This window comes from Drosophila pseudoobscura, chromosome 2 (assembly GCF_009870125.1).
Source record: "Drosophila pseudoobscura strain MV-25-SWS-2005 chromosome 2, UCI_Dpse_MV25, whole genome shotgun sequence".
Lineage (NCBI taxonomy): Eukaryota > Metazoa > Arthropoda > Insecta > Diptera > Drosophilidae > Drosophila > Drosophila pseudoobscura.
In genome coordinates, this window is record NC_046679.1 from 16,629,809 (window position 1) to 16,652,653 (window position 22,845).

The 22,845-nt window shown below is 47.5% G+C and overlaps 1 protein-coding gene across 3 annotated transcripts in view; it reads right to left on the reverse strand.

Annotated features, from left to right (window-relative positions):
* Window positions 1–2,385: 2,385 nt before the first annotated feature.
* The window catches only part of cv-c (crossveinless c), a 92,571-nt gene continuing 72,111 nt past the window's right edge, over window positions 2,386–22,845 (reverse strand). Inside the window, exons 7-16 of one of the 3 annotated variants that reach the window (XM_033377033.1) lie at window positions 20,992–21,677; window positions 19,946–20,891; window positions 19,670–19,712; window positions 10,060–10,131; window positions 6,541–6,692; window positions 4,781–6,449; window positions 4,230–4,716; window positions 3,887–4,159; window positions 3,646–3,825; window positions 2,386–3,536 (exon numbers count right to left, since the gene is read on the reverse strand). In XM_033377033.1, the coding sequence (XP_033232924.1) occupies window positions 3,422–3,536; window positions 3,646–3,825; window positions 3,887–4,159; window positions 4,230–4,716; window positions 4,781–6,449; window positions 6,541–6,692; window positions 10,060–10,131; window positions 19,670–19,712; window positions 19,946–20,891; window positions 20,992–21,677 (4,623 nt within the window). In that variant the 3' untranslated portion in view covers window positions 2,386–3,421. Of the gene's footprint in view, window positions 3,537–3,645; window positions 3,826–3,886; window positions 4,160–4,229; window positions 4,717–4,780; window positions 6,450–6,540; window positions 6,693–10,059; window positions 10,132–16,412; window positions 16,705–19,669; window positions 19,713–19,945; window positions 20,892–20,991; window positions 21,678–22,845 lie in introns of those variants that run through there. The other 2 variants (XM_033377034.1, XM_001358927.4) reach the window with 2 other exon arrangements.

Below are 22,845 nucleotides of genomic sequence, written 5' to 3' on the forward strand. Positions count from 1 at the left end.
TTCAAGTGTCGCATTTTTTGGGAGCGGAAATTTCAGTTATCTCAATTAAATTTTTTTTCTCAATCTACTTTGATGAATATTGCTATTATTTTTTTTTTAATTTATGCTAAATTGAATAGAGATTTGAGGAAAATTCAAATTCACCGTTTTCTATGGCTTGTGCCGGAAATATTGGTGCCTAAAGTGTACATTTTAGTATGTCGTATTCAAGTGTCGGGGAGTGTATTATCCCTTTTTTCTCCGAGTGTTTTCAGTTCATGATCTGGGCCATAGTCCCGCATAATTGTCATGCCGCATTTGTGAAATAATTCTTAAATAATTTCATCAATTACGTCGCCCAGCTGCACAGCACGGTGTCACTGTCGGCACTGGTCCTGGGCCTGGGTCTTGGTCTGGGTCTGGCTATGGCTATGGCCTGGCTGCTGGATGCAGTCGTTGCCATTTCAATTATGTTGATATTTATTTTCATATTTAATTTAACACGAACCGAACTGAGTGAGAGTGAGAGAGGGGGGCGCCTGGAAAGTGGAAACGTGCGGAAAGATGGAAAGAAACAGCATCAGAGGCAGCGGCAGCAGCAGCAGTAAACATTTGGAAAATCCATTTTACAGTAAAAACCGCATGCATTATTTAATTTTTAAGTGAAATCAATTACAAGCTCGTTTGATATAGCCGTGAGGGGTGGCGGTGGCGGTGGCAGAGGCAGGGTCGGTCTGGGTATGGGCAGGGCTTTTGATGTTAAATACCATGCCGTCGACATCGATGACGTCGATAGCAGTGCAGCAGTGTCTGTGCGTGTCTGTGCGTGTCTGTGCGTGTCTGTGCTAGGGGTCTGTGCGTGCAATGTGGGGGCGACGGAAGTGCGCATAAATGCAATTGCAGTCGAATAAATAAATAAAAATACTTTGTGTGCCATTAAATTTCAATTAATAACAAGGCAAACACACACACACACGTGTCGCGGCGACTCTTTTTCTGGCTAGGCTACAATATTAATACATTTTGGCAGTGGTGCGTGCCGCGCCGTGTGTGTGCGCCGCCGATTGCCGCAAGCCCATGAAATTAAGTCACAAATTAATTAATTAATGCAATCAATACGTTGGACATTTGCATTGCGTTGCATTGGACTGGATGTTGCTGCTGTTGCTGCTGCTGCTGCTGCTGTCTGTCTGTTGCATGTGGGCAACATTGCAATTTGCAATTACAATTATGCCTCGCCCCTTGTCCCACGCCCCACGCCCCACTCCCCGACGACTGACTGCTGGCAGCCATTTCTTGCACTCTAAATATAGTAGAGCCAACTGGGCCGCTAAGGTCGCTTGCCAACAAAATTGCCTTCTCTTCTCGCCCAGGTCTGGTCTGGACACCCGAGAGCAGGAGCCCCACACAACACACACACACGCCATGCCCATGCCCATGCCCAACATCAGTTTTTAATGGACTTTTAATGTTTGTCGCCTGTGTGTCCACTCGGGGAGGGAGTGTGTTTTTTCGGGGTCACTCTTTGGGGGCTGCTGCTGCTGCTCGGCTCGGGCACAAATTAGCTGCTGCTTGTGCTCTACATGTGTTTGCTTCACTTCGCCCATCTAGAGAGGTGGGCTTTCCCGGCTTTTCGTGTGCTGGGAGCTTATTAGCCCGGCCCGTATCGCTTGGGTGGCAGTCAATTAGTGTGAAAAAACAAGGTTTATCGGATTTTCGGAATTGCATTGGCTAATGCTTTCAATGAGAACAGGTTGGGTTTTGATGATTGCAGCATAATTAAAAATAAAATAATACAAAATTTTATTTGAATGCACTAAAACCACATACGTTGTTTATTTTTTGATCCCAATCAAAATATTGAAAGGTGTGTACTAGCGCCATCTGTGGGGCCAGGCTGCTCTGGAGGTGTGCTGCGCCATCTACATGTGGTAAAACACCCGCAACACTCAGTTTCATGGCTGCCTTCTTCGGTCAGTCTCATGTTAATTAAGTTATTGGTATCTAGCAAAAGCTCACTGCCATTAATCACTAATGTTAAATACTATGTTAAAAATAGCGCGCGAAATTTTAAAATGTTATTTCTGCCACAAGAAAAAACAACTCGTAAAATTTGACTGTTATTCGTTATAGAAGAAATTCGGAATTTGCTTCGGATTACATTGTCATGGCAAAAACAATGCATGGATCTCCCTGGAAAATCGATGCAATCTGGAGCTCGACTTTTAGGCGGAATATCTACGGTCCGGTCCAAGTGCAAGCTGAAAGTGTCAGATTTGTGTAACAAACAGAAGGAAGCATTTCCGACCCCATACAGTATATGTATATTCTCGTTCAGCAGCAATAACCGAGTCGAAATACAAAGCATTCACTTTACCCCTTAGTCCCAAAGAAATACATTTTGACTATAATATTTTGTCGCATTTCCATAGCATGTACTTTTATTGCGGTTTCTTGTATGCTTTATATGTATATGTATTTGAGTTATCATATAATGCTTTTCCGTAAAACTACTGATAAGGATAATAACGCGAATAGTATGTATTTAGATATATGTAATTATATATTTTATTCTCTTAACAGACACATTTCATTTACATTACAGTTTATTAATAAATCAATCAATCAATCAATCATATGTATTCTATCGTTTTAAATCAATCAATCAATCATTAACTCTGGACAAAACTATTGAGTGGCAAAGACCTTCGCTTAATGTGAGTGTATTTGGGGTTAGTAGTAGTTTAACTTAAATTTATAAAATTTGACTAGTTTGAATTTGCTTTACACGTTTTAAGGTTCTTTCCTTAAGGTTTTCCCATTTTTTCCAGAAATATTTCACGCTCTCCTAAGGGGAGACACAGATAATGTTAGACATATTGCCGATATTAAAAACTAATTAACATTAAAAGACATTTGGGAGTGGGTCTGGCGGGTGCCGTAAGATTTAGCAAGAGAAATCGTTTACAGATATTTTGTGATATTTGTGTATTGAGTATTTTGGATGTTAGATTTCAATTGTATCGTCGTACAGCTATGCGTATGCGTATAAATTAGGACCACGTATAAATATAATACAGTAAACTATACGTAGATTTAAACCGAAAACATTATTGATGTTTCAAAAAACCTTTCTTTTAGACATTATTACATAACTAAGTATTTACAAGAATATATTCTCTCTTCTTCTGGCTATCTCTAAGCTCATTTATGGTCCGTGGGTATTATTGGATAATTGTGTAATCGTTGGGTTGTTCGAACTGGGGGCTATCCATCCTCTTGTATGCGTTTTTTTTTCTTTCATTCTTTTGTAATAAATGCGTCAATTTGCGACAGACAACGAGTACAACGAATATCCGCCGAGAAATTCGGCATATGTTTACATGTATATATGTGTAGTAAATCTGTGTGTGTGTGTTATATATATATCTATATATATAGCTTAGACCTTGCTCTCGGGTCCATCGGCCACTTGCTTGAACGCCAGGCGTATGCGGGACAGGTAGTGGGAGCAAATGTGTCCGTAGTTCTTGTTGTACCACTCGGGTGTTTTACCCCTGAAAGTAGGCAATTATTATTTGGGTATTTTTCAATGGAAAATATCTTGGAAAAGTTCCAAAGAAGAAGCGTTTTTCTCCGAATTTTTTCAATGATGTAAAAACTTACTTGACATCCACTCTGGCCAAATGCATTACTCTTGATCTGCCACTGCCACAGGGCTCGATGAGATAGCGAGAGGCAAGGACCACGCCGCGCACAGCTCCATACAAGGGCTTGGCCTTGGCATTGTCAATGGAGGTCTCCACAATGACACAGGCGCCACGTGGCAGATCCGTTTGCCAGGAACTGAAACACATATAGATATAGTATATTGGGGATATTTGGGGATGGGGATTTCACAACTTACCGCAAGACACAAAAGTCGGTTGTTAGCTGCCCGTCGAGGGCGTATTGATAGATCTCCGTGCGATCGTCCAGCTTCTTGACTGTCTGGCACTGAAGCAGATTTATGTCCCAGGAGGCGCGTTGCTTGATCACGTACTCGAGCACCTCTCGCGGTGGTCCCTCGATTTCCGTGGAGCAACGCCACAGGCGCAGGGGATGGCCATCGCCCACCTTCTTGTAGGCAATGTCCACACTGCTGTCATTCGGGGAGTTGATGCTGAACCAGCCACGGGTTCTGTTGGGGAAAGGTTAAGTGTTCAGTTAAGGATTAGTGCCAGCTGGAGATGTGTTGGAGGCTTGCTCACTTCTCTCGACCCTCCTTGATGGTGGCGCTGGTGCACTCGTAGAGGTAGCCCCGCCAGTTGTGGAACTGCATGCCCTCACCGAGGGCCTCCAGGGGCACTGGCTTTGACTCCTCCATGTAGCTGAAGTTGCACTTGGCCAGCTTCTCCTTGCCGGCTGTGTAGATCTGCTTGTAGTGCTCGATCATGAAGGAGAGGCACTCGTGCGAGGCCTTCGCCTCGGCCAGCTCCTTCATGTCTGGCATGCCGGTGCCCTTGCCCTTGCGGCGGGGTGAGGCAGAGACCGAGGCCGATCCGGTGGAAATGGACGAGTGGAAGATGGACTGGGCCAGACACACGCCCAGATTGTTGCTGGTCATTTGGTTCTGGCACGAGTTTCCGGCCACAATGGTGAGGAACTCGAGCAGGACGTACAGGATCTCCCTGTTCTCATCGGGCAGCAGGAGCACGGCACACTGAACGGCATCGAGGCGCACCTCCGCCGGCAGATCTGCAGGGGAAAAGATCATGGATTAGCAGCTGTGACCACTAAAAAGCGGTCAAGGGTTACTTACGCTGAAAGATGGCCACAAATGTCTCGGACATCTTGGTCGTTAGCAGAGATTCGGGAAGTTCGCGGAAGTACTGCTTGAGCATGTCTGCCACGTCGTAGGCCTGCTGCAGATCGAACACATCCATGCACTCGGCTGTCGAGTCGCTCACTTCGATCTGCTCGCGCAGCTTGATGATCCTCGACTTGCCGCCGCTCTTCCGGAAGAGGCCCACCTGGTCCAGGGCATTCAGCTGGAGCCACCGGAAGGCGGCCCGCACGGCCATGGGTAGGGTCTGGCCGCTGCGCTGCAGGACTAGCAGGAGGGGGACGCCGAAAACCTTCTTGTCCTTGTAGTCGGGCATCTTGATCTTCTTGATGAACTTCGGGAGCTCCCAGTTCCAGCCGGAGCGATGGGTGGGACAGTACCGCTCCATGTGGCCGGTGAGCGTGACCAGGGCCAGCTTGCGAATGATTTGTAATTGACCTGCCGACATGGCGGCGAATGGAATGCCTGCGTCCTCTTGCACCGGCTCGATCTTCTTGGAGAAGCACTTGCGGAATATCATGTTGGGGCGCTCCTCCATCTGGAAGCTGTGCCAGCGCACCACCGGCTGCCGCTTCGATCCCCCGTTACTGGCGCCGCCACCGCCAACGCCACCACCCTGCTCATCATCGTTCTTCTGCTCCTTGCGGGTGGTGCTCCTCGAGCGGAACGAGGATGTGCGGAAACCATCCCGTTTCTTGGCGTCTTTGCCCAGGTTCAGGGAGCCGCCACGTGTGAGTTTCTTGATCTTGACTTCCGTCGTGTTGGAGTTGGCATCCTTGATGAGCAGCTTGCGTCCCTGGTGGCACTCGGAGTCCGAGTGGGCGCCGATGTCGTCCACCTTGCCCGAGCGCTGCAGGAAGCGGCGCGTCTTCGAGGGCTTTCGCAGCGAGAGCTTGCCCCCCGTCGACGACTCCTGGCTGTCGCTGTAGTACGAGGAGGAGTCGTCCGACTTGCCCTCCTTCAGCTGGGTCATCGGATTGGAGAAGAAGTGCAGGGGGCTGGTGCGCATCGAGCGGGGCGTGGTCGGGGTGCGCTTGGGACTGGCGCGGTTGGGGCTGAGGAAGTTCTCGCTGTGGCTGGGCACCTTCAGCTCGTTGCCGAAGAACGGCGCCTTGGGGAATGTGTGCATGGGGCTCAGGGCCGAGGGGGAGGGCGGGGTGGAGTAGACTGCATCCGGTTTGCGGAGGCTGCTCCGCTGGCCCAGCTGCGAGAGATCCAGCACCTGGGGCCCACTGATGACCACGTTCTCCCGGTTCTGGCGCTTGCGCCGTCGCGACTTGATGGACTCGACGCGTCGCAGGAAGGCCTTGGCGCCGTCCTTGATGCGTTCGCTGCCAGTGCGCCGCAACCGCCCGGCCGAATCGGAGCCATCGCCCAGGGAGGAGCCGTCGGTGGTGCCTGTGGAGGTCTTGCTGCAACCGGGGATCATGAGGGTGATGCCAGCACCGCCCATATCGTAGCCGTCGTCCTCGAACCGGTCGGGACTGGACTCCTTCGAGGAGCTTTCGGTCTTCTCCAGATTGAGGAGACCCGGTGGCGGCAGCTCTAGGCCCATCTCCCCAATGCGCGACCAGCGTCGAATGTGCGGTTGGAATGTCCAGTTCTCGCTCAAGGCGAAGTTCTCATCATCGGATTCCTCCTTTTGCTGCGAGGCGGGGGTAGATATGGAGGTGTGGGGTTGGGGTTCGCGTTACTCTCATGGATGGAAAGCAAGGATGTTGGGGCTTGAGGCTTACCTGTGGTGTTTGCGGTTTGTGCGACTGATCCAGCCGCATGGTGGCACAGCGATTGAGGACACAGAGCCGCCTGTACAGGGACTGCAGCTGATCGTTCTCCAGATTGGTGTGATCTTTGGCTACATTGTTCAGATCGATCGGGAACTGATGATCTGCAAAGTCAAACAAAGGACGATTATTAGTTAGAGCTCTGCTCCGATCGGATTCTCTTTGCGACCGCACGCCTCGACGACGCGTGAAATTCTAATTGAGAAACGAGAAAAATCGAACGCCCATGGCGCCAGCAGCTGCCATGGATACTAGCTGGATGGCTGGCCATTAAACGGGTACGCGGAACGCGGCACGCGGTAAGAGGCAGCAGCAGCAGCCGCATTTTCACAGCGTTTTTCCACATATTTGCGTGGCCAATTCGCACGTAGGAAATCAAGTTCCAAGGCGACCACATCAGGCCAGATACTCGTACCCCCAGACGTGTACATATGTCGCGACGCGTCACACAGATACACCGATACCGATACGGCTGCCGATACGGTTGTACAGCCTGCCATCCGTAGGATGCACAGCCTGGAAAAGCTGCCCCTGCCCCAGCCCCTGCCGTTGCCGCTACCCCTGCCTCTGGCCATGCCTGATCCCCTACTGTCTCTACTGCTGCATTGTTTGTACAAATATTGTTAGCATTACAACAATATTTTGTGTTCTTCTTGGGAAAAAGCCATTCACGGTTTGTTGAACTTTTGGCTCAAAGTACGACTCGCCATCGCCTTCTCTCCTTTCCTTTCAGGGCATGGAACCAAAGAAAAGAGCTTTATATAGTTTTGTTTACGCCATTCTTGGGCGCTCTTGGCCCTGCCCTGCCCTGCCCTGCCCTGCAATGCCCGGCAGGGTATTAATAAGAACATTTAAGCACCATTCTATAAAGCAGTGTTGTGCTTTCCTCTCCAAAGTGCTGTGCTGTATGTTTAGTTTCTAATTGAATGCGATGCGCTTTGATGCCAAGGAAATAAACAAAATCGCGCGCCCGATCATTGGAGACCCAATTCTGGGAGTGTGCCACTTAATGGGATAACGCCCTGGGGGTTGGGTTGGGAGGCTGAAAGCCCGAAAACACCTCTCGATTTGATCTCATTGCAGAGTTGACGTCAGAGTGAAAATTTCCCCTCTTTTTTACAGCAGTTTACATGGGGGGTGGTAGGGATGGAGCGAGGGAGGGAGACGAGAGGCGTTGCTGGGTGTTCGTTTATTAGGCCAATTATATGATTAATCTTTTTTCTCAGCCAATGACGCAGATTGCAGTGAAATTTTCGACTGTAATTACGTAAAATTTATGGGCCTTTTTTGGGTGGAAAATATAGAAGCAATTAGCCTGGAAACTAAATTGGGAATCGACCAAATTTGATTAAAATCAATTAGATGATCACCTATACTTTATTTCCTAGAATCGTTTGAGTTCAACTAAAAATTCCCTGAATTGCCCACAGTACGAGGATTTTATAAGGTGTTCTGCTCACACAACAAACCGGTTTCGATTGTCAGGCCATTCGCTCTTATTGCCCTCTTAGGCACTCCCATATGATCCTGTGCCATGGTGCAGGTCACACCCTCAAATTAAGAGTGCCACTTTCGGTGAATAATGTGCGTAAGAAATGCACAAAAGACAAACAAAGCATACAAAAACGAGCAGGAAACCTTAAGCAAATTAACAGTCGCTTACGGATGGTACACCTCCTTTCAGCAGAGACCAGACCAGACCACATCCATGTGGCGACTGCAAATGACAGAGCAGAGCAGAGCGTAGCAGAGCAGAGACAGAGACAGGGCTTAAACACCTACGGCATTTTAATTTGCAGACCAAAACCAACCCAAACCCCAAAAAGAATTCACCAAATCCTGGGCCTGGGCATGGGCCTGAGCCTTGGCCTGGGACTGGAAATTTGAGGAGCAATCTGCGCATGCGCCGCTGCCTTGTTTACACGAAACTCATTAAAATACGCATTTATCATGCTGTCCCCCGCCAATAAGACGGGAATGCAGATGGAGATGGGATTGGACTTAAGATTGGGCCTGAGCATTGGGCTGGGAATGGGATGGGTTGGGCTCCAGTTTAAATGTGCGCACAAACTGTGCCGCAAGTTGCGGAAGATTTGGATTCTTGGTTCTACCTTCCGTGGAGGAGTCGAATTTATGCAATACAATTCGCATATTTCAAGGTCGGCGACAGCCATACATCGGGCGCCCCGGGACATGCCCAAATTGCAGGCTCTCCATTTCAGATTCACTTTTTTCTTTCTTTCTTTTTTGCCTTTGCTCTGGCTCATAATTCAAATGACGTCGAGTCGGCGAACTTTTGGCTCGGACTGTGAGGACTGGCTGGCTGGCTGGCTTAGCAGTGTTCTTTTCGGGGTTTATTTGTTATTTGAATTCGCTCAGATATCTGCTGCTGCTGTTGTTGGTCCGCTCATCCATCTGGATGGCCTTCAGGCGTTAAATGCGTTGCGACAAATGCTCAAGAGAGAAGGGTCTGTTGGTCTCCTTCTCGATTAAGGAAATCAAATAAATATGCAGCGTTGCTTCGGATCGGGGGTTCATTGAACTGGTACTAACATTTTGGCTGGTGGTTGAAGGGGCCTTTGCCCTGCGCTTAAACCAAACTAAGAAAAACGAAATAATAAAAGAACGAATGAGGCAAGAAAAAACGAAACGAAACCATTTTAATTTTCGGCTGGTCGTTGGTTTTTTTATATGAAGGTGGTCCTCATAAATTCTTGGGCTGCGTGTCCTTTAGCCTTTTATTATATTTTATCTGAGTCGGAGATGCCTCACGAGTGGATGTTTTTTTTCGCTCTTTTTTCATGTTGTTGTTTTGTGTTAGATTCTTGAGATTGCCACGATCTGGCCCAAGGGTAGGCGTTCCCTGGCTTTCGTTTTCGCTTGAAAGGATCGAGGCCTGAGGTCTGATCCGCTGCCGCCTAATTGTTTGTCGCGGCGTGTTTCGGACATCAAATTCACTCTTGGGCTATGGCTATCATGATGTCCAGGGCACTGCTGGGCTTTGACTGGTGTTGAAATCTTTAATACCTGATGTCCAGGCCAAGCTGGTGTTGAAATCTTTAGACCCGGACTCTCTGGCGGCACTTGAAGAGTGTTCTCCGTTGTTGGCACGTCATAAATGCTGACCCGAGGGGGGGCGAGGACTGTTTTTCTCCTCTTTTTTTCCGCAGCGAAAGTGAAAGTTCGTGTAATAAAATTAACAGAACGCCACTTGGGGAGCGCTAAGTATATAAAGCTAAATGGTGGCATGTTGGTCAAGTGCCTTGGATTCGGTCTGCTGCTGCCTGCTGCGTCACTGCTGATGACGAGACCATCAATTAACAGCATGCCACATACCACGCCCCTATGTTTATCCATGACATGGCTTCAGCCTTTAAGCCCAGAGCCCAGAGCTCAGGCGGAAGTGCGTAACAGGAATGGAATACAAATAGGGCTAGGGGTTTTGTCGGGTTTGTCGGCGGTCGAACTTACCTTCGTACATCTGGGCATACTGCGGAAAACCTGCAGCACGCAGCCATTTGCAGGCTTCTACGGCTTCGATTTCTGCATAAAAGAGAGAGAGAGAGAGAGAAAATCGAATCATTTTTCCATATAGCGTATACGCAGCGAACGAAATTAATTGTAATTAAATTTCCCGGCGAATCCTTTTTTTGCCGGACAAAATTCAATATCCGTGACCTGGACCTGCTTGCAAAACTAATTAAAGTCCAGTCGGCGGGGTCTTTAGGCCAGTCCAGTCTCTCTGACAGGAAAGGCTCTGCTGGCCATTGTTCAGGTCTCTTCATGGTCACGGTTGATGATGGATTATGTTGCAGCCCGTGCAAATGATGTTAACATTTAAAAATCATGTAGCTCTGCCGTCCGTTTTCAGGCTCTTTTGCCTTTAAATTGTATCTTGCCCCTTCAACCCAACAGCAAACAGAAACAACAACAATAACATGAAAGTAAAAGTTTCGGAGAATCCTTTTGGCAAGGCTTGAAAGTGAAATGATTGAGTGGTGGCAAGTGTATGGTATGGTATGGTATGGTTTGGTACAGTTTGGTATGCATGTTTCGGACGTAACAATGGGGGGGTTGCTATAAGAGCAACGTACAGTTGATGGTTATAAAATGAATACTCGTGCAGGGGATTTCATCCAGATTAAGTCTCTTATTTATGTTTCATAATGGCCTCTGCTTTGGGGTCGGGTCTTTGGCTAATTTCGAGTTAGACAGACAAAGAAGATGGCAAAAACCCAGTGAACCGTAGAAACCAAATGTAAGCCATACTGTATACTGGTATACCCTGTAGATATATGTTTCCAGTGGAAAGAAGTAGTCATGGAAAAAATAATATACGCGGCATATTTTTTCCACTGAATATTTTTTGTTACTTAAGTTTTATAATTTTGATTGTGCAAAAACTAATTTTTTAAGATTGAAATACCCAAAGATGTCCGTTTCCCATCTTTTTTGTGATTATGAAGATGCCTCAATAGGCAGCAAGGGAATACATTCTAACCACCGTCAACAGATATCTTTGTGAAATGAATTGAAATCGAATTCCGAGCCATAAACAAAGGCAGCCAGGGATTGTCTAGCCAGGCCAGGGATTGCCAACCAATTTGTGGCATCCAGCACCGGCTTCAGCTATTTTAAATGCTAATCTGTGCGCTGGCTCAATCCGAGCAGAGCAACAGGATCTGCTGGGGAGCAGAGCAGTGCAGAGCGGAGCTATCGATTTTTAATCAACCTCCAGTGAGCGACAACATGAAACAGTTTCCGGCTGCTTACTGTCAGCAGGGACTTGTGGCAACGATGGGGATGGGTATGGCAATGGGGCTCACTGTGAATTATTATTGAATTTTGCAAGCGATTAACTTGCTCGACAACGCCAGATACGGAACGGAACGGACAGGCACAGACCACTGGGGCGGATGACGACGACAGGCACCTCATCATGGGAGGGCACCTGTCCAGGCGCGTTTCCTCTTCGGGTTGAGCCTCCAATACTGCATTTATTTATAGCCCAGCAGCAGCAACCCTTCTGGCATCGATTTATGCTGCCATTCTGACAGCTGAAACACACACTCCGGACGCTTGACCTGCTTGGAGCAGATCCTGGCCTGATGTCAGGCCGGAGCCTGACTTTTTTCAATTAGAGCCGATGGCAGTCATGCGCCCACAAATATAATTATTCCTCTCTGGGCAGCAAAAATAGGCAAACATCGGAAGATACATTAACCAAACGAGATAGCAGGACAGGCACCATATTGTTTGCCGAAAATGGCAGTCCGGCTGCCATCTCTAACACATTCGAAAGCCATTTAAAGCGCACACCACAATATATCACTTGTATGTGTGTGTGGGGGGGGGGACGCTCAGCTTATTGCGTGAGAGGTTCAATATTTGTTCATGTTCAAGCGCGCAGCCAACAACGCCCTGAAGTGTCCTTATTGTCCTGTACGGGGTCCTCCTCTGGCTGGTATCACTTCAAACCAGGAGGCCATCAGGCACTGTTAAAACATTTCCAAAACAAGCGACGCGTAAATTCATGAAGTTCACCTGCGCCCAGGATAATAATTATTCTGATGGACACCCGGACCCCGACCCGACCCGGACCCGGACCCAGATCCAGACCCAGAGCAGGACACGGGAATGGAACGGTATTGGAGTCCTTCATGCATGCATGGGCGTGCGGAACATGATACGATGCGACGATGCTGATCAAAGTTTACACGAGAAATGCCTGGCCTGGCCTGGCCAGGCCTGACCTTAAGGCTAATTAAAAGTATATATAAAATGCCCTTCTACATTTAGTAAGTGTTTAAAAAAGGACACTTTGTGGTTCTAAATTGATCAGAAAATTAATCAAATGCGGTTTAGTCAAATGGATGATGGCTTTAAGGTTTAAGCTTCAGGGTAAGGGCTAGGGCTTAAAACGAATGAACTGATATTATTCCATCTCAGCTTTAAGCCAATTTTTCTGTCGCTCTCAGAAGAGAATTCCTTTGAACTCCTTTCTTATCTTATATATTCCATTTTCCTAATAAAACTATCTGGGCCGTCTTCTCTTTGCATCTGCATAACTTTATCCAAGACTGCACTAGCTATTTAATCTATACTCCTGGCGCGCTCTTCATTGAATTTGTTAAAGATTTCAATTAAAATTTGCATTGATTTGCCAGCCCTCCAACGAAACCAGGAGAATGGTTGCTGTGGAAGAGTCCTTCGTGGCTAGAGGGAGAAGTGTCAATGGAAGGCAGAGCAGAGTTCCCAACACAATTGTCGTTGACTCCATCCTCTGTCTTCTGTCTTCTGTCCTCTGTCTCCTGTCCTCTGCTCTGGCAAGTAGATTGTGGGCGAATGTTAGTGACACGCTTTGTCTTGTCCTGCTATGTGAGTGTGCTCTGCTCCAGAAAAATGCACCCAGGCAGAGCGGGCGGCATGACAATGTATTGGAGATGGCACACACAGATACACACAGCTACAGAGATACAGACTTGATTATGGCTTACGAGCGACGGACTAGTTATGCCAATGGGTGGGCTCTGGGTGGTCCTGGTCGGGCCAAGGCAACAGATGGAGGAGACAGCACTGTGGCATGTGCCTCATGGCATCATTGCATCCGTCTCTATGACGCCTCGCCTTGGTTACACATCTGCCTGAGATGTATACAAGTTTGATATTGGGCCAAAAACTGTAAGCTGATTTAACGTGATTAAACGACCAAAAACTTTGGGCTGTAAAAGCTTTGACCTTTATCGGATAATTCAATGTTGTAAATTGAATTTACTTCGTGTTGGTCACTAATTGATAGGTAATTCAGTTGCCACAGGCTGGCCACATTATTCAGCAATTTTGCGTTAATTTTCCTTCCCGCTAAACGCTTTCCATATGCCAAATTATGCTGCCTGCCATATACTAAAGACAGAAAATTGCACTGCCTCGGGAACAATACCATTTTGCAGCCATTTTGCACGGGGTAAATGCAAATGAATGGCATGAAATATGTTTGCTTCGGACCCCACTCGAGTGCAACAGAATTTAGATAAATAATTCAATAATATGCGGCTCTCTTAGTTCTTGTTTTTGTTGTTGTTTTTGCCTTTAATTGTCGTAGGTGTCTTGCCATTAATTAATTGTTTGCTGCTTGCCGTTTGGCTCCTGCATTGCATGTCCCCTGTAGCTGCATTTAAATGTCAGTCGAAGCATAAATTTTATTCAAACGTGACAGGCTCGTTGCCTTGGTAAGCCATCAAAGAGAATGCTGTGCTCTGTGTTCTGTGCCAGAGTTGAGTATTAATTATAAATGGCACACCACACCAGAAATAGATCGAGAAAAGTGCACAAATTTCTACACTTGAACTTGTAATTTCAGTTTCCTTTCGGAATAGAGTTGCCCCACACGGATGTAGCATGTACGATGTAGTATAAATAGCAATGGCAACTCCGACAACATGTGGAACCTTTTCCTCCTCACTGGGCACACAAAGCCCTTCCTGCCTGCCTGCTGCCTGCTGCCTGCTGCCTGGTTGCTGCCTGCCTGCCTGGCAAAGGATCAAGTTATTTATACATTTTACTGGCCCATAAATGGGGAGCCCATCCTCTGGGCTACTTACTCGCTGCTTTCGAATGGGGAGTGGCAAGACTGGGTGCAACAAGTGGCAGGACGTCAGCTTAATTTGCTGTGAACTCTTCAGCAATGGGTTGGGCTGATTGTTCGCCTCACTGCCTGCCTGCCTGCCTGCCTGTTTGGCTGCCACATTTGCTCGCTTGGGGCGGCATGTAAACTCTTGCGCATAACTACTCTGTAATAGGGCGGCAAGTTAAGCCCAAACAACACAACCCTTGAGCACTTTTTGCCTGAAAATATTTCAACCAAATACAACAGATCATTGAGCTCTTAATGCGATTTTAATGTCAGCGTATTATACGCTGAGGAGAGTATTTCCTGCTGAGCGCACAAGAGAAATATAATTTGGGCAAGAACCGATTTTCGCGTGCTCCAGCCAAAAAAAGACATTTAAAAAACAACCAAACAAAACATTTGGAAGAGCGCTTGTTGAAAACGTAGGTATCTATTGTTATAGCCTAGAAGTGGCAAAGAACATGAATTGGAATTTAAATAGCAACAACAGCAGCAGAGAGAACAACATGCAAATACGTAAAATGCTAAAATGGTCTTAAATGGGAACAGGTGGGTCTCGATATTGCCTGTAATCGAGATGGACCCACGCAGTCCCATGGAACACACAAAGGATGCGAGTGTCAAAGGTTACTAGGACATGCATTGGTGGATGATTTTCCCAGAAAAAGGAAGTAAAAAGAGTAAAATCTCAGTCATATTTCCTGGCAAACACGAATTAGAAGCAGGACGTTTGAGCTACAACTGCACTAGACCGCAAAACTCATTGGAATATGGATATGAATATGTGATTCCGAATATGTTGAAATTTCTCTGAGGGGAGAAACACCAAAAACAGCAATTAAAACTTAAAATGTAATGCTCAAGTGAGTTTGGGTTCATGGGATGAATGTTTTTCCCTTTTTTTATTGAGCTTTGGCATACGTGTATTCCTGGAATTGGGAGTAGAAAGACAGTTAGTTAAGCCCCCACCATAGCTCCTAGCTCCTCCTCCTCTGACGGAAGTTTGCCAGTCGAATGACTCTGCATCTACTGATGGGTTAGACGGATATTTGCATAGATTGCCATGGAATTGGGTGGTACAAAATGGTATCCCTGTTAACTGGAAAATTCATTTAAGACTGATGCAGTTTTTTAACCCATTCCCCCATAGCTTTCTAGATCCATTTCCTGTTAAAGTCAGGGAGTTTTCGCCTACAAAGAGACCTCAAAGGCTGCTATAATTCCCCTATATATTCCCCAACTGGGACTGAACTCGGAAGTATCTGTATCTTGAATGCCATAAATATGAGATTCCAATTGGCCATTCGCTGATCTGATGTATACAATGTAAGCCGTAATATATTTTTGGAGGCACGAACCGTGGAGGCAGGTACCGGCTATAATTTACTTTGTTTGTTGCCTCGTTTTTTGTTTTGCCTCTCTTTGCCTTTTTGTCGGTGCTTGTTTTTTACTCGTTCCCGAATATACATATAGCACATATTAATTGTATAATAATTTTTTTCCATTTATTACTACATGCGAAACAATTTTCTTTATTTAAATGAATGGCTTTGCTTGACTGGCGCGCAATTTCATTTGAGTGTAAAGAAAATGATGATGATGATGGTGGGGAATACGACTATATATACATATACATATATATAAAAAAATGTAGATAGTATTGCGGTGCAGACTGACTGTCGTCCAGTGAGTGATGGAATGGAGTGACTGACTGAATGACTGACTGACAGATGTAACCAGTTGCAAATGATAGACGACTGGCTATATTAGATGTCTGCTGTCTGAACACTTGTTGCCATTCCCATTACTATTCCCCTTGAATAATTAGATTTTGAGGCGAGAGTCGTCGACTGATGGGTCCAGGCTGTGCTGGAAATAGTCATGCTCCGCATTCTTATTCCCAAAATAACTAGGTGCTAAAGTGGGAGGTGGCAGGTGGGGTGGGGAAACCATCATGGGGTGCGGAAAAACAATAAACAGAAAGCGACGGGCGGCCCGAAGTGGCGCGCGCGCATTCCTCGCCGCTCCACAGCAAATCCACACAATGATCCCGCAGCCGAAGACAGGCATATTTCTCTAATTGTATATACAAGAGTTTTCATAATTTTCCATTCGACCAGCGCGCTGGCAAAACAAAGCTGCCCTTGAGGCCGAATGGAAAACCCATTATTCGATTGGCCATTCTCGGTCTCACCTGCAATCTTGCGTTCGCGCATTTTCCGCCATAACGCCTCGGCCTTGCGCTTGGGCCAATTCTCGAACTTCTGCGAGAAGCTCCTGAAGAACTTGTACTCGCGTATGGTGATGGACATGCGGCGTTGCATATTGGCCAGCTTGGGAAGCGCCGTCTTGACGGTGTCTGCACAGAAACGACTGAAAATTCCCAGTAGGCTATTGCCCTGCAGTGATTGTTTTTGCCAAAGATGTTCAGGCCAGATCCATAGAAGAAACTACGGAAACACTGGGAGATATTCCATTGCACGGACACACACACACACACAGAATCCACCACTGGCGCACAAAGACACACACGTATTTGGGGGATTTTTCCAGTGATTTCCAATATTTTCAATCGTATTTCAAAATGCCGTTACAAACTGAGTCGTCGGCGTCGACGCGCTCCACCCGAGAGAGTTTTCCACCCGTTGCGGCCACGAAAATCAACAACCGTGCACGGCGCCTGTAAGAGCACTAATGAATTTGCCAACGCGCTCCCGTTCGGGGCAAAATGGCGAGCCGTGCCGCCCGGCCCGAGTGCGCCCGAACCGGAAAAAGCCGAAGCATCATTGGGGGGCCACAGCCAGCCATACGGGGCGTATGAGCAATGTTTCTGTGTTTTGTGTTCTGTGTTCTCAGTTGTAAGCGAATGATGTACTGCTGTTTTTCTTCTTCTCTGATTCTTTAGGGTTCCGTTCCGAAGGATTTTGATGCGATGGGATGGGATGGAGGGTACTCGTGCCTCCTTTCCATATAGCTCGTATCGGCGCCACAATCGCTTATTATTTTCTGTGGTTAGTTGGCCAGGGCCAAAGCCTGAGGACAGGACGGAAAGACCAGACAGCTCTCCACAAGTAAATAAATAAATAAATTGAAGAACTGCCTGTTGTTGGCCGTTGATGAGGTTTATTTCATTTTCATGTAAACGTAAACACACACACACAGAAAGAGAGGGGGAAATGTCAGCTTGTTTTAGTTTGGTTTTTTATGAGGGCATTCATTAAAATTCATACATTTAGAGACATTGCCTTGGCTAAACAACCGCACCTGTTGCTCACTGTTTGGTAGCAGTGGGTGTGGGCCTGGGTGGAGCCTTGGTGGAGGGAGGTCCTTTGTGGTGGGTTCAGAGTGGGCCACAGTTGGTTTGGCACAGTTGCACGATAAGTTTCAAGGTTGAGCCTTTGCTGTGTTGCATGATTTATGTATGGAAAACTAAAGGCACACTGGACGACACTTTGATGATTCAGATGGGTTCGAGCACACATTTACTTACTGCTTAATAGTTCTACCAATTCTAATCGGGCAAGTGCAGGCCCTTTGTGAGTTACAAAAACAGCTGGCAGAGGTTTACTTAGGGATTACATTCACTTTTGTCGAGTTTTCTCAGAGTGCGGTGGGAGCGGGGTGGTGGAGAGAAGCGAAGCCTGATGAAAGCGATTAATTGGGTAAACAGGAAAATTATGAACACAAAATCATTGCCAGTCACGGTTACATTATTTCTCATTAATCTTCTCCTCTCGTGGAATGGGCGGCTGGGGGGTGTGTATGACTTGGTGCGGAAGACGGAACACGACATGGACACATGCTCGACATCGGCGCATTATATTCCGTATTCTCTTGAGCCATACCCATAGCCATAGCCATTTTATATATTAAAGAGACACACTCGTACATATAAATGCTGGTCATTTGTATTTGTGCAATATCAGATATAAATCATGATATATACTGTGTGTTTTAATCTTTTCAACAAAATAAACAACAGCCAGAGAGCGAGAGAGAGAGAGCTACTTGGGATGTTTCTGCTTCCGTTATGGAACAACAATGATGAACCCCCTCTGATACAATCCCATCACAACTCGCTCTCTTTCTCTCTCACTCACTCCGGCTTCGAGTCTGTCATTATTGACATCGGGGCGTATACGCAATGAAAAAGTACACAAAAAATTGGCAATACACTCGTAAATACGCATAATGCGAGAGTAAATATAATGATAATATACTGAAGGTTACTACCAGGACTGGGACCAGTGACCAGCGACCTTTCTAGAGGGCATGTTCTGGCCAAGACGTCACTCTAGTGACGTCAGGAGAGAGAAATCATGGCTGAAGCGACAGGAAATGGAAATGGAAATGGCAAGCAAACACTCAGATAATGTTCATGAAATGACCAATGTGCCGTGGCGCCTCCATTCTGACGTCATTGGTCTAGATTGCCACTGCGACTCCAGCGGCTTCTCCTAGTGGGTGCTGATGAGGCTCTGACTGCGTGCTCGTCTACTCTACTGGTACTCCTTTTGTGTGTGTGCATAATTCGATAGTGAGGACGAGGACGCAGTCATGCTGCAAAAGCGAAATTGAATGATGCTTTCGGTTGCCACCCGGACAGTGAGAGTTGGCACAAGTTTGCTGCCAGTCGAGGGCACTTTGGCGTCCAGTTTGTGATTGAATTTTTTTGTTCATTTATACGCCATTTTTAGCACAAAGAGTGCCATCATCATCACCATCACCATCATCCCCCCAGCAGCAACAGCAGCAGCATCCCCACCCAAAAGAGCAGGCACAATATGTGGATAGATATGGCTATGTATGAGTCCCTCCGAGAGAGTGAGAGTGTGAGTGTATGGTCTGTACAATTGACAGATTGACAGCCATTTTCGGTTTGGGGACTGGGTGGGGTGTGAGGTTTGCGCCGATGCCATTCAAGTGTTGACGGAAGTGTTGGATATTCGCAAAAAGAGCGCCTGCCGCTGCCGCTGTTGTTGATATTGTTGTTGCTGGCCCAGAAGAACATGAAAGTAATTTAAATGATGGCCTTGATTGGCTGCAATTGTTTGCCGAAATAAAAGCATTTGATTTCGACTTCGATGCCAAAGTAAACGATGATTGCTAAATGAAAAGTATAATGGGAATCGGAATGGGCCAGTCCCTAGCATATGATATCAAATATAGATCAGACTCTGTCATAATTATAGAAATTATGAGTCATGCTTGACCACACTGTTATTATAAACCACTCAGGCTTAATAACAGTCCACTAATTGGCTGGCAGGACCACCAAGACCTCAAATCAGACAGTCCAGTCAGCCTTGATGGTCGGCTAGTTGTGGGTTCTCCCGTGGGCCCCGTGGGCTCTGGTCCGGGCCATTTAAATAACTCATTTAGCCCCGGCTGTGGAAAAAGGAGAACAACTTGTTGCCGGCCCCAGGCACAGCCACAGCCACAGCCACTCACCTGCTAAATAGCGATCACTCTGCGAACGGGAATAGCGCAGCGTCTGTGGGAGAGATACAGAGAATGGGCATTAATGTCTGGCAATCAAGTTTATGCGAGGGTGAACCGATAAGTTATAAAAGGGATTAATATTCTACCATGGTTTCGAAGGGTTGCTTTAACTTTTATATTCTATATTATATATAATATCTATATTTCTGTTTATGCTTTAGACTTCTACAAGTTGTTATTACTCTAGCCTACTCTTTAGGGCTAATCAAGATTCTTGGTACTCACCAAATGGTGTGCAGCAAAGTCGTCGTATCGTCTGCTCAGTTCGCGCTCCTTGAGCAGCAGTGGGGCAGAGTTGGACTTGGTGGTAAGCTCCGGAATGCCGCCCGAGTCGCCCAGGTTGCTGTGCAGCGAGGCGCTGCTCGGCGAGGGCAGCTCCACGAAGTGATGCAGCTGCGTGACCGTGGTGGCCGTGGGCGACAGCAGCGACTGGAAGGGCTCCTGTCGCAGGGCCAGGGACAGCTGGGCCCGCTCCTTGACATTGCGGGGCAACAGCTTGCGTGGCTGCATCAGGTGGAGCTGCTGGTGATAGTGGTCCAGAGAGTGGCTCCGCTGACTGCGCTGGCGGCCGCCGCAGGGCACAAGGATGGGCGGCGGGGCGATGTACTTGCGGCGCAGCACCACGGGAGTGGCCATGGAGGCAGTGCCTCCGCCGCTGGCGCTGCTGGCATCGCCGTCCGTGCAGTCGCAGTCGCAGATGTGCTGCCCCAGCTCGAACTCGTCGTGGCACTCGTCGTAGTCGCTGGGCTTTCCACTGGACTTTTGTTTTACGGCCTCCGCCTCATCCAGCATATCGTCCTGCGACTCGTTGGCTGCCTCCGCCTCGCCGCCACTGCCGCACTGGCTGAGCACCTCCAGGAGATCGGGATCATCGGAGGAGGCCACCGAGCCGCTCTTTTGGAACTTCATCTTGCGCAGGGCATCCAGGCTGCTCACCGACTCGTTGTCCGGGCCACTACGGTCTCCCGTTCGATGATGGTGGTGGTGGTGGTGGTGATGGTGCTGCAGATGGTGGCTCTTCCAGTGGGACATGTCCTTGGGCGGGGTGGCTGTGCCAATGCCGCTCTCGTTGTTGTCGTTGTCCAGTCCAGAGGAGTCCAGGGAGATGCCCGACTTGCCGGAACTGAGAACACCTGTCGCCTCCTCGCAGGCCGACGACGACGAAGTGGAGCTGCCACGCGGGGGGTAGATAGATTGACAAATCAATATTGATGGACCCATATTAATGACTTCATTCCCAGGTTTCCTGGGATGTTGATGACGATACTCACTTATTGTCTTCATCGACGGCGCCAACGCTGCGGAGTATGGACTCCTCCGATGTCCAAATTGTCGATGTGGATCCTTTTTTGGTCACATCCACCAAATAGCCGGGCGTGGCCGTACCTTTCGTCGATGCTGTCGTGGCTGCAGGTCCAGGTCCAACTCCAGGTCCAGTCGATGCGGATGCTGGCGGTGGGGTTATGGCGTTTCTGCTCGTCAACGAGGAGGAGCCCGTGGTCGCATGATTAATGCCCACCCGTTTTGGCATCGACATGGGCATAGATGCCGCCGCCATCGTCGTCGGGGTCTGCATTGGCATTGTTTCCATGTCGCCGCTGCTCAATTGACGCTGTCGCCTAGATTTCAAATCCTCGATGGTGGTCCCTGTCGATGGTTCACCTGTTGCCGCCGCTGCCAGCTCCTCGATTTTCAATGCACTTTGGAAATTTGTCAGCTTATGAGCCGGCGGTGTCGTCGGTGTTGTCGGCGACTCCATGGCATGGCCATTAAATGTCGTCCCAGCCAGACTCTTGCGCTGGCTCTGAGCCACGACTGTGGCTGCAGCTCCTCCATGATAGCCATTCGGGGCCGAGTGGATGCGCATATAGGCGAGAGCATTCGATTTGGCTGCTGGCAGCATCGTCGCTTCGCTGCGTCCGCAATCAAGGTTAAACGATTGCAGTGGAATGGTGGCCTGGTGGAAGACACAGAATGAACAAACTTATTAAAATATAGTCAGTCGGGTTTAATAAAGAAAAGTCGACACTGAGTGCCGCTGACAGTTTCGAGGGCCGCCGCAACCGCCGCCGCTCCACAGACTCAGACCTCAGCCTCTACATGGAAGGACCTTGAATGTATAATGAGACTGGAGATCTGGAAGCTGGAGGCTGGAGGCTGGCTAGCTACCTTGTTGGGCAGCCCACAGAGAGACAATGCTTAAAAGGAAACATCAGCGGAATTTTTAGACATTGTCAAGTGGCTACCCAAGAATTTTCGTACTTTATGCAAATCTAAGAGGCAGTTGAGCTTCTTGCTTCTCTGTTTTTTTGTAGGTATTTCTGTGGAACTCCACAAAGGCACATCTCGACGCACTAAAGAATCTCCGCTCTGAGCAAATGTGTCCTATTGTTATGGGTTATGATTTATATGCCGCCTCTGATAACAGCCAGCAGCCGCAGCCTTCTAGGAACTCTCTTTTTTTCTCTCTTTGATCTTGAATCCTATCTACAATCGGTGTCCCATGGTTCTACACATTTTCCTGGTCAAATGTCAAAGAGTATAAGTGCGTTATGTTAATTAAATGTTCAGCTTTTGACAATTTGTTTTTGTCCAGGAAAAAATTAGTATTAAAATATAAGAAAAAGAGAGAAACCATGCCAGCGACAAGCGGAAATCGATCTAAATGATTTATGAGTGGAAAAACTGTCTACGTGTGTGTCTGTGCCTCAAAGCAGCGCATTTTTAGTGACTTCAGCTAGTTGTCGTTGTTGGTGGTGGCTGTATTGCTGCAGGTTTCTGTTGCCGTTGCCGTTGCCATTGCCTTTGCGCTGATTCTGTGGCTGGAAAAACGCGCAACTCTCTCGGGGGCAAAAAGAATATCAAGATGGAATAGTGCCAAGGCTGGGGGTGAGACGAACCTGGTATTGACTAACACACGCCAGTCGCAAGATTCAGTAAACGAATCGATAAGAAATGCTAAAGCAGCCGTATCGTATAGCAACAGGAAAATGAATGCATTTTGCATCGCAGTGGAGTATTCAAAGGGGACAGGAATTTAATATTCTCTGTATTTAGGAAACTTAAACAGAGGAGGGGTGGGTCTGCTTTAAAGCAGACGACGCCTGACCAAATATAGTCCAATT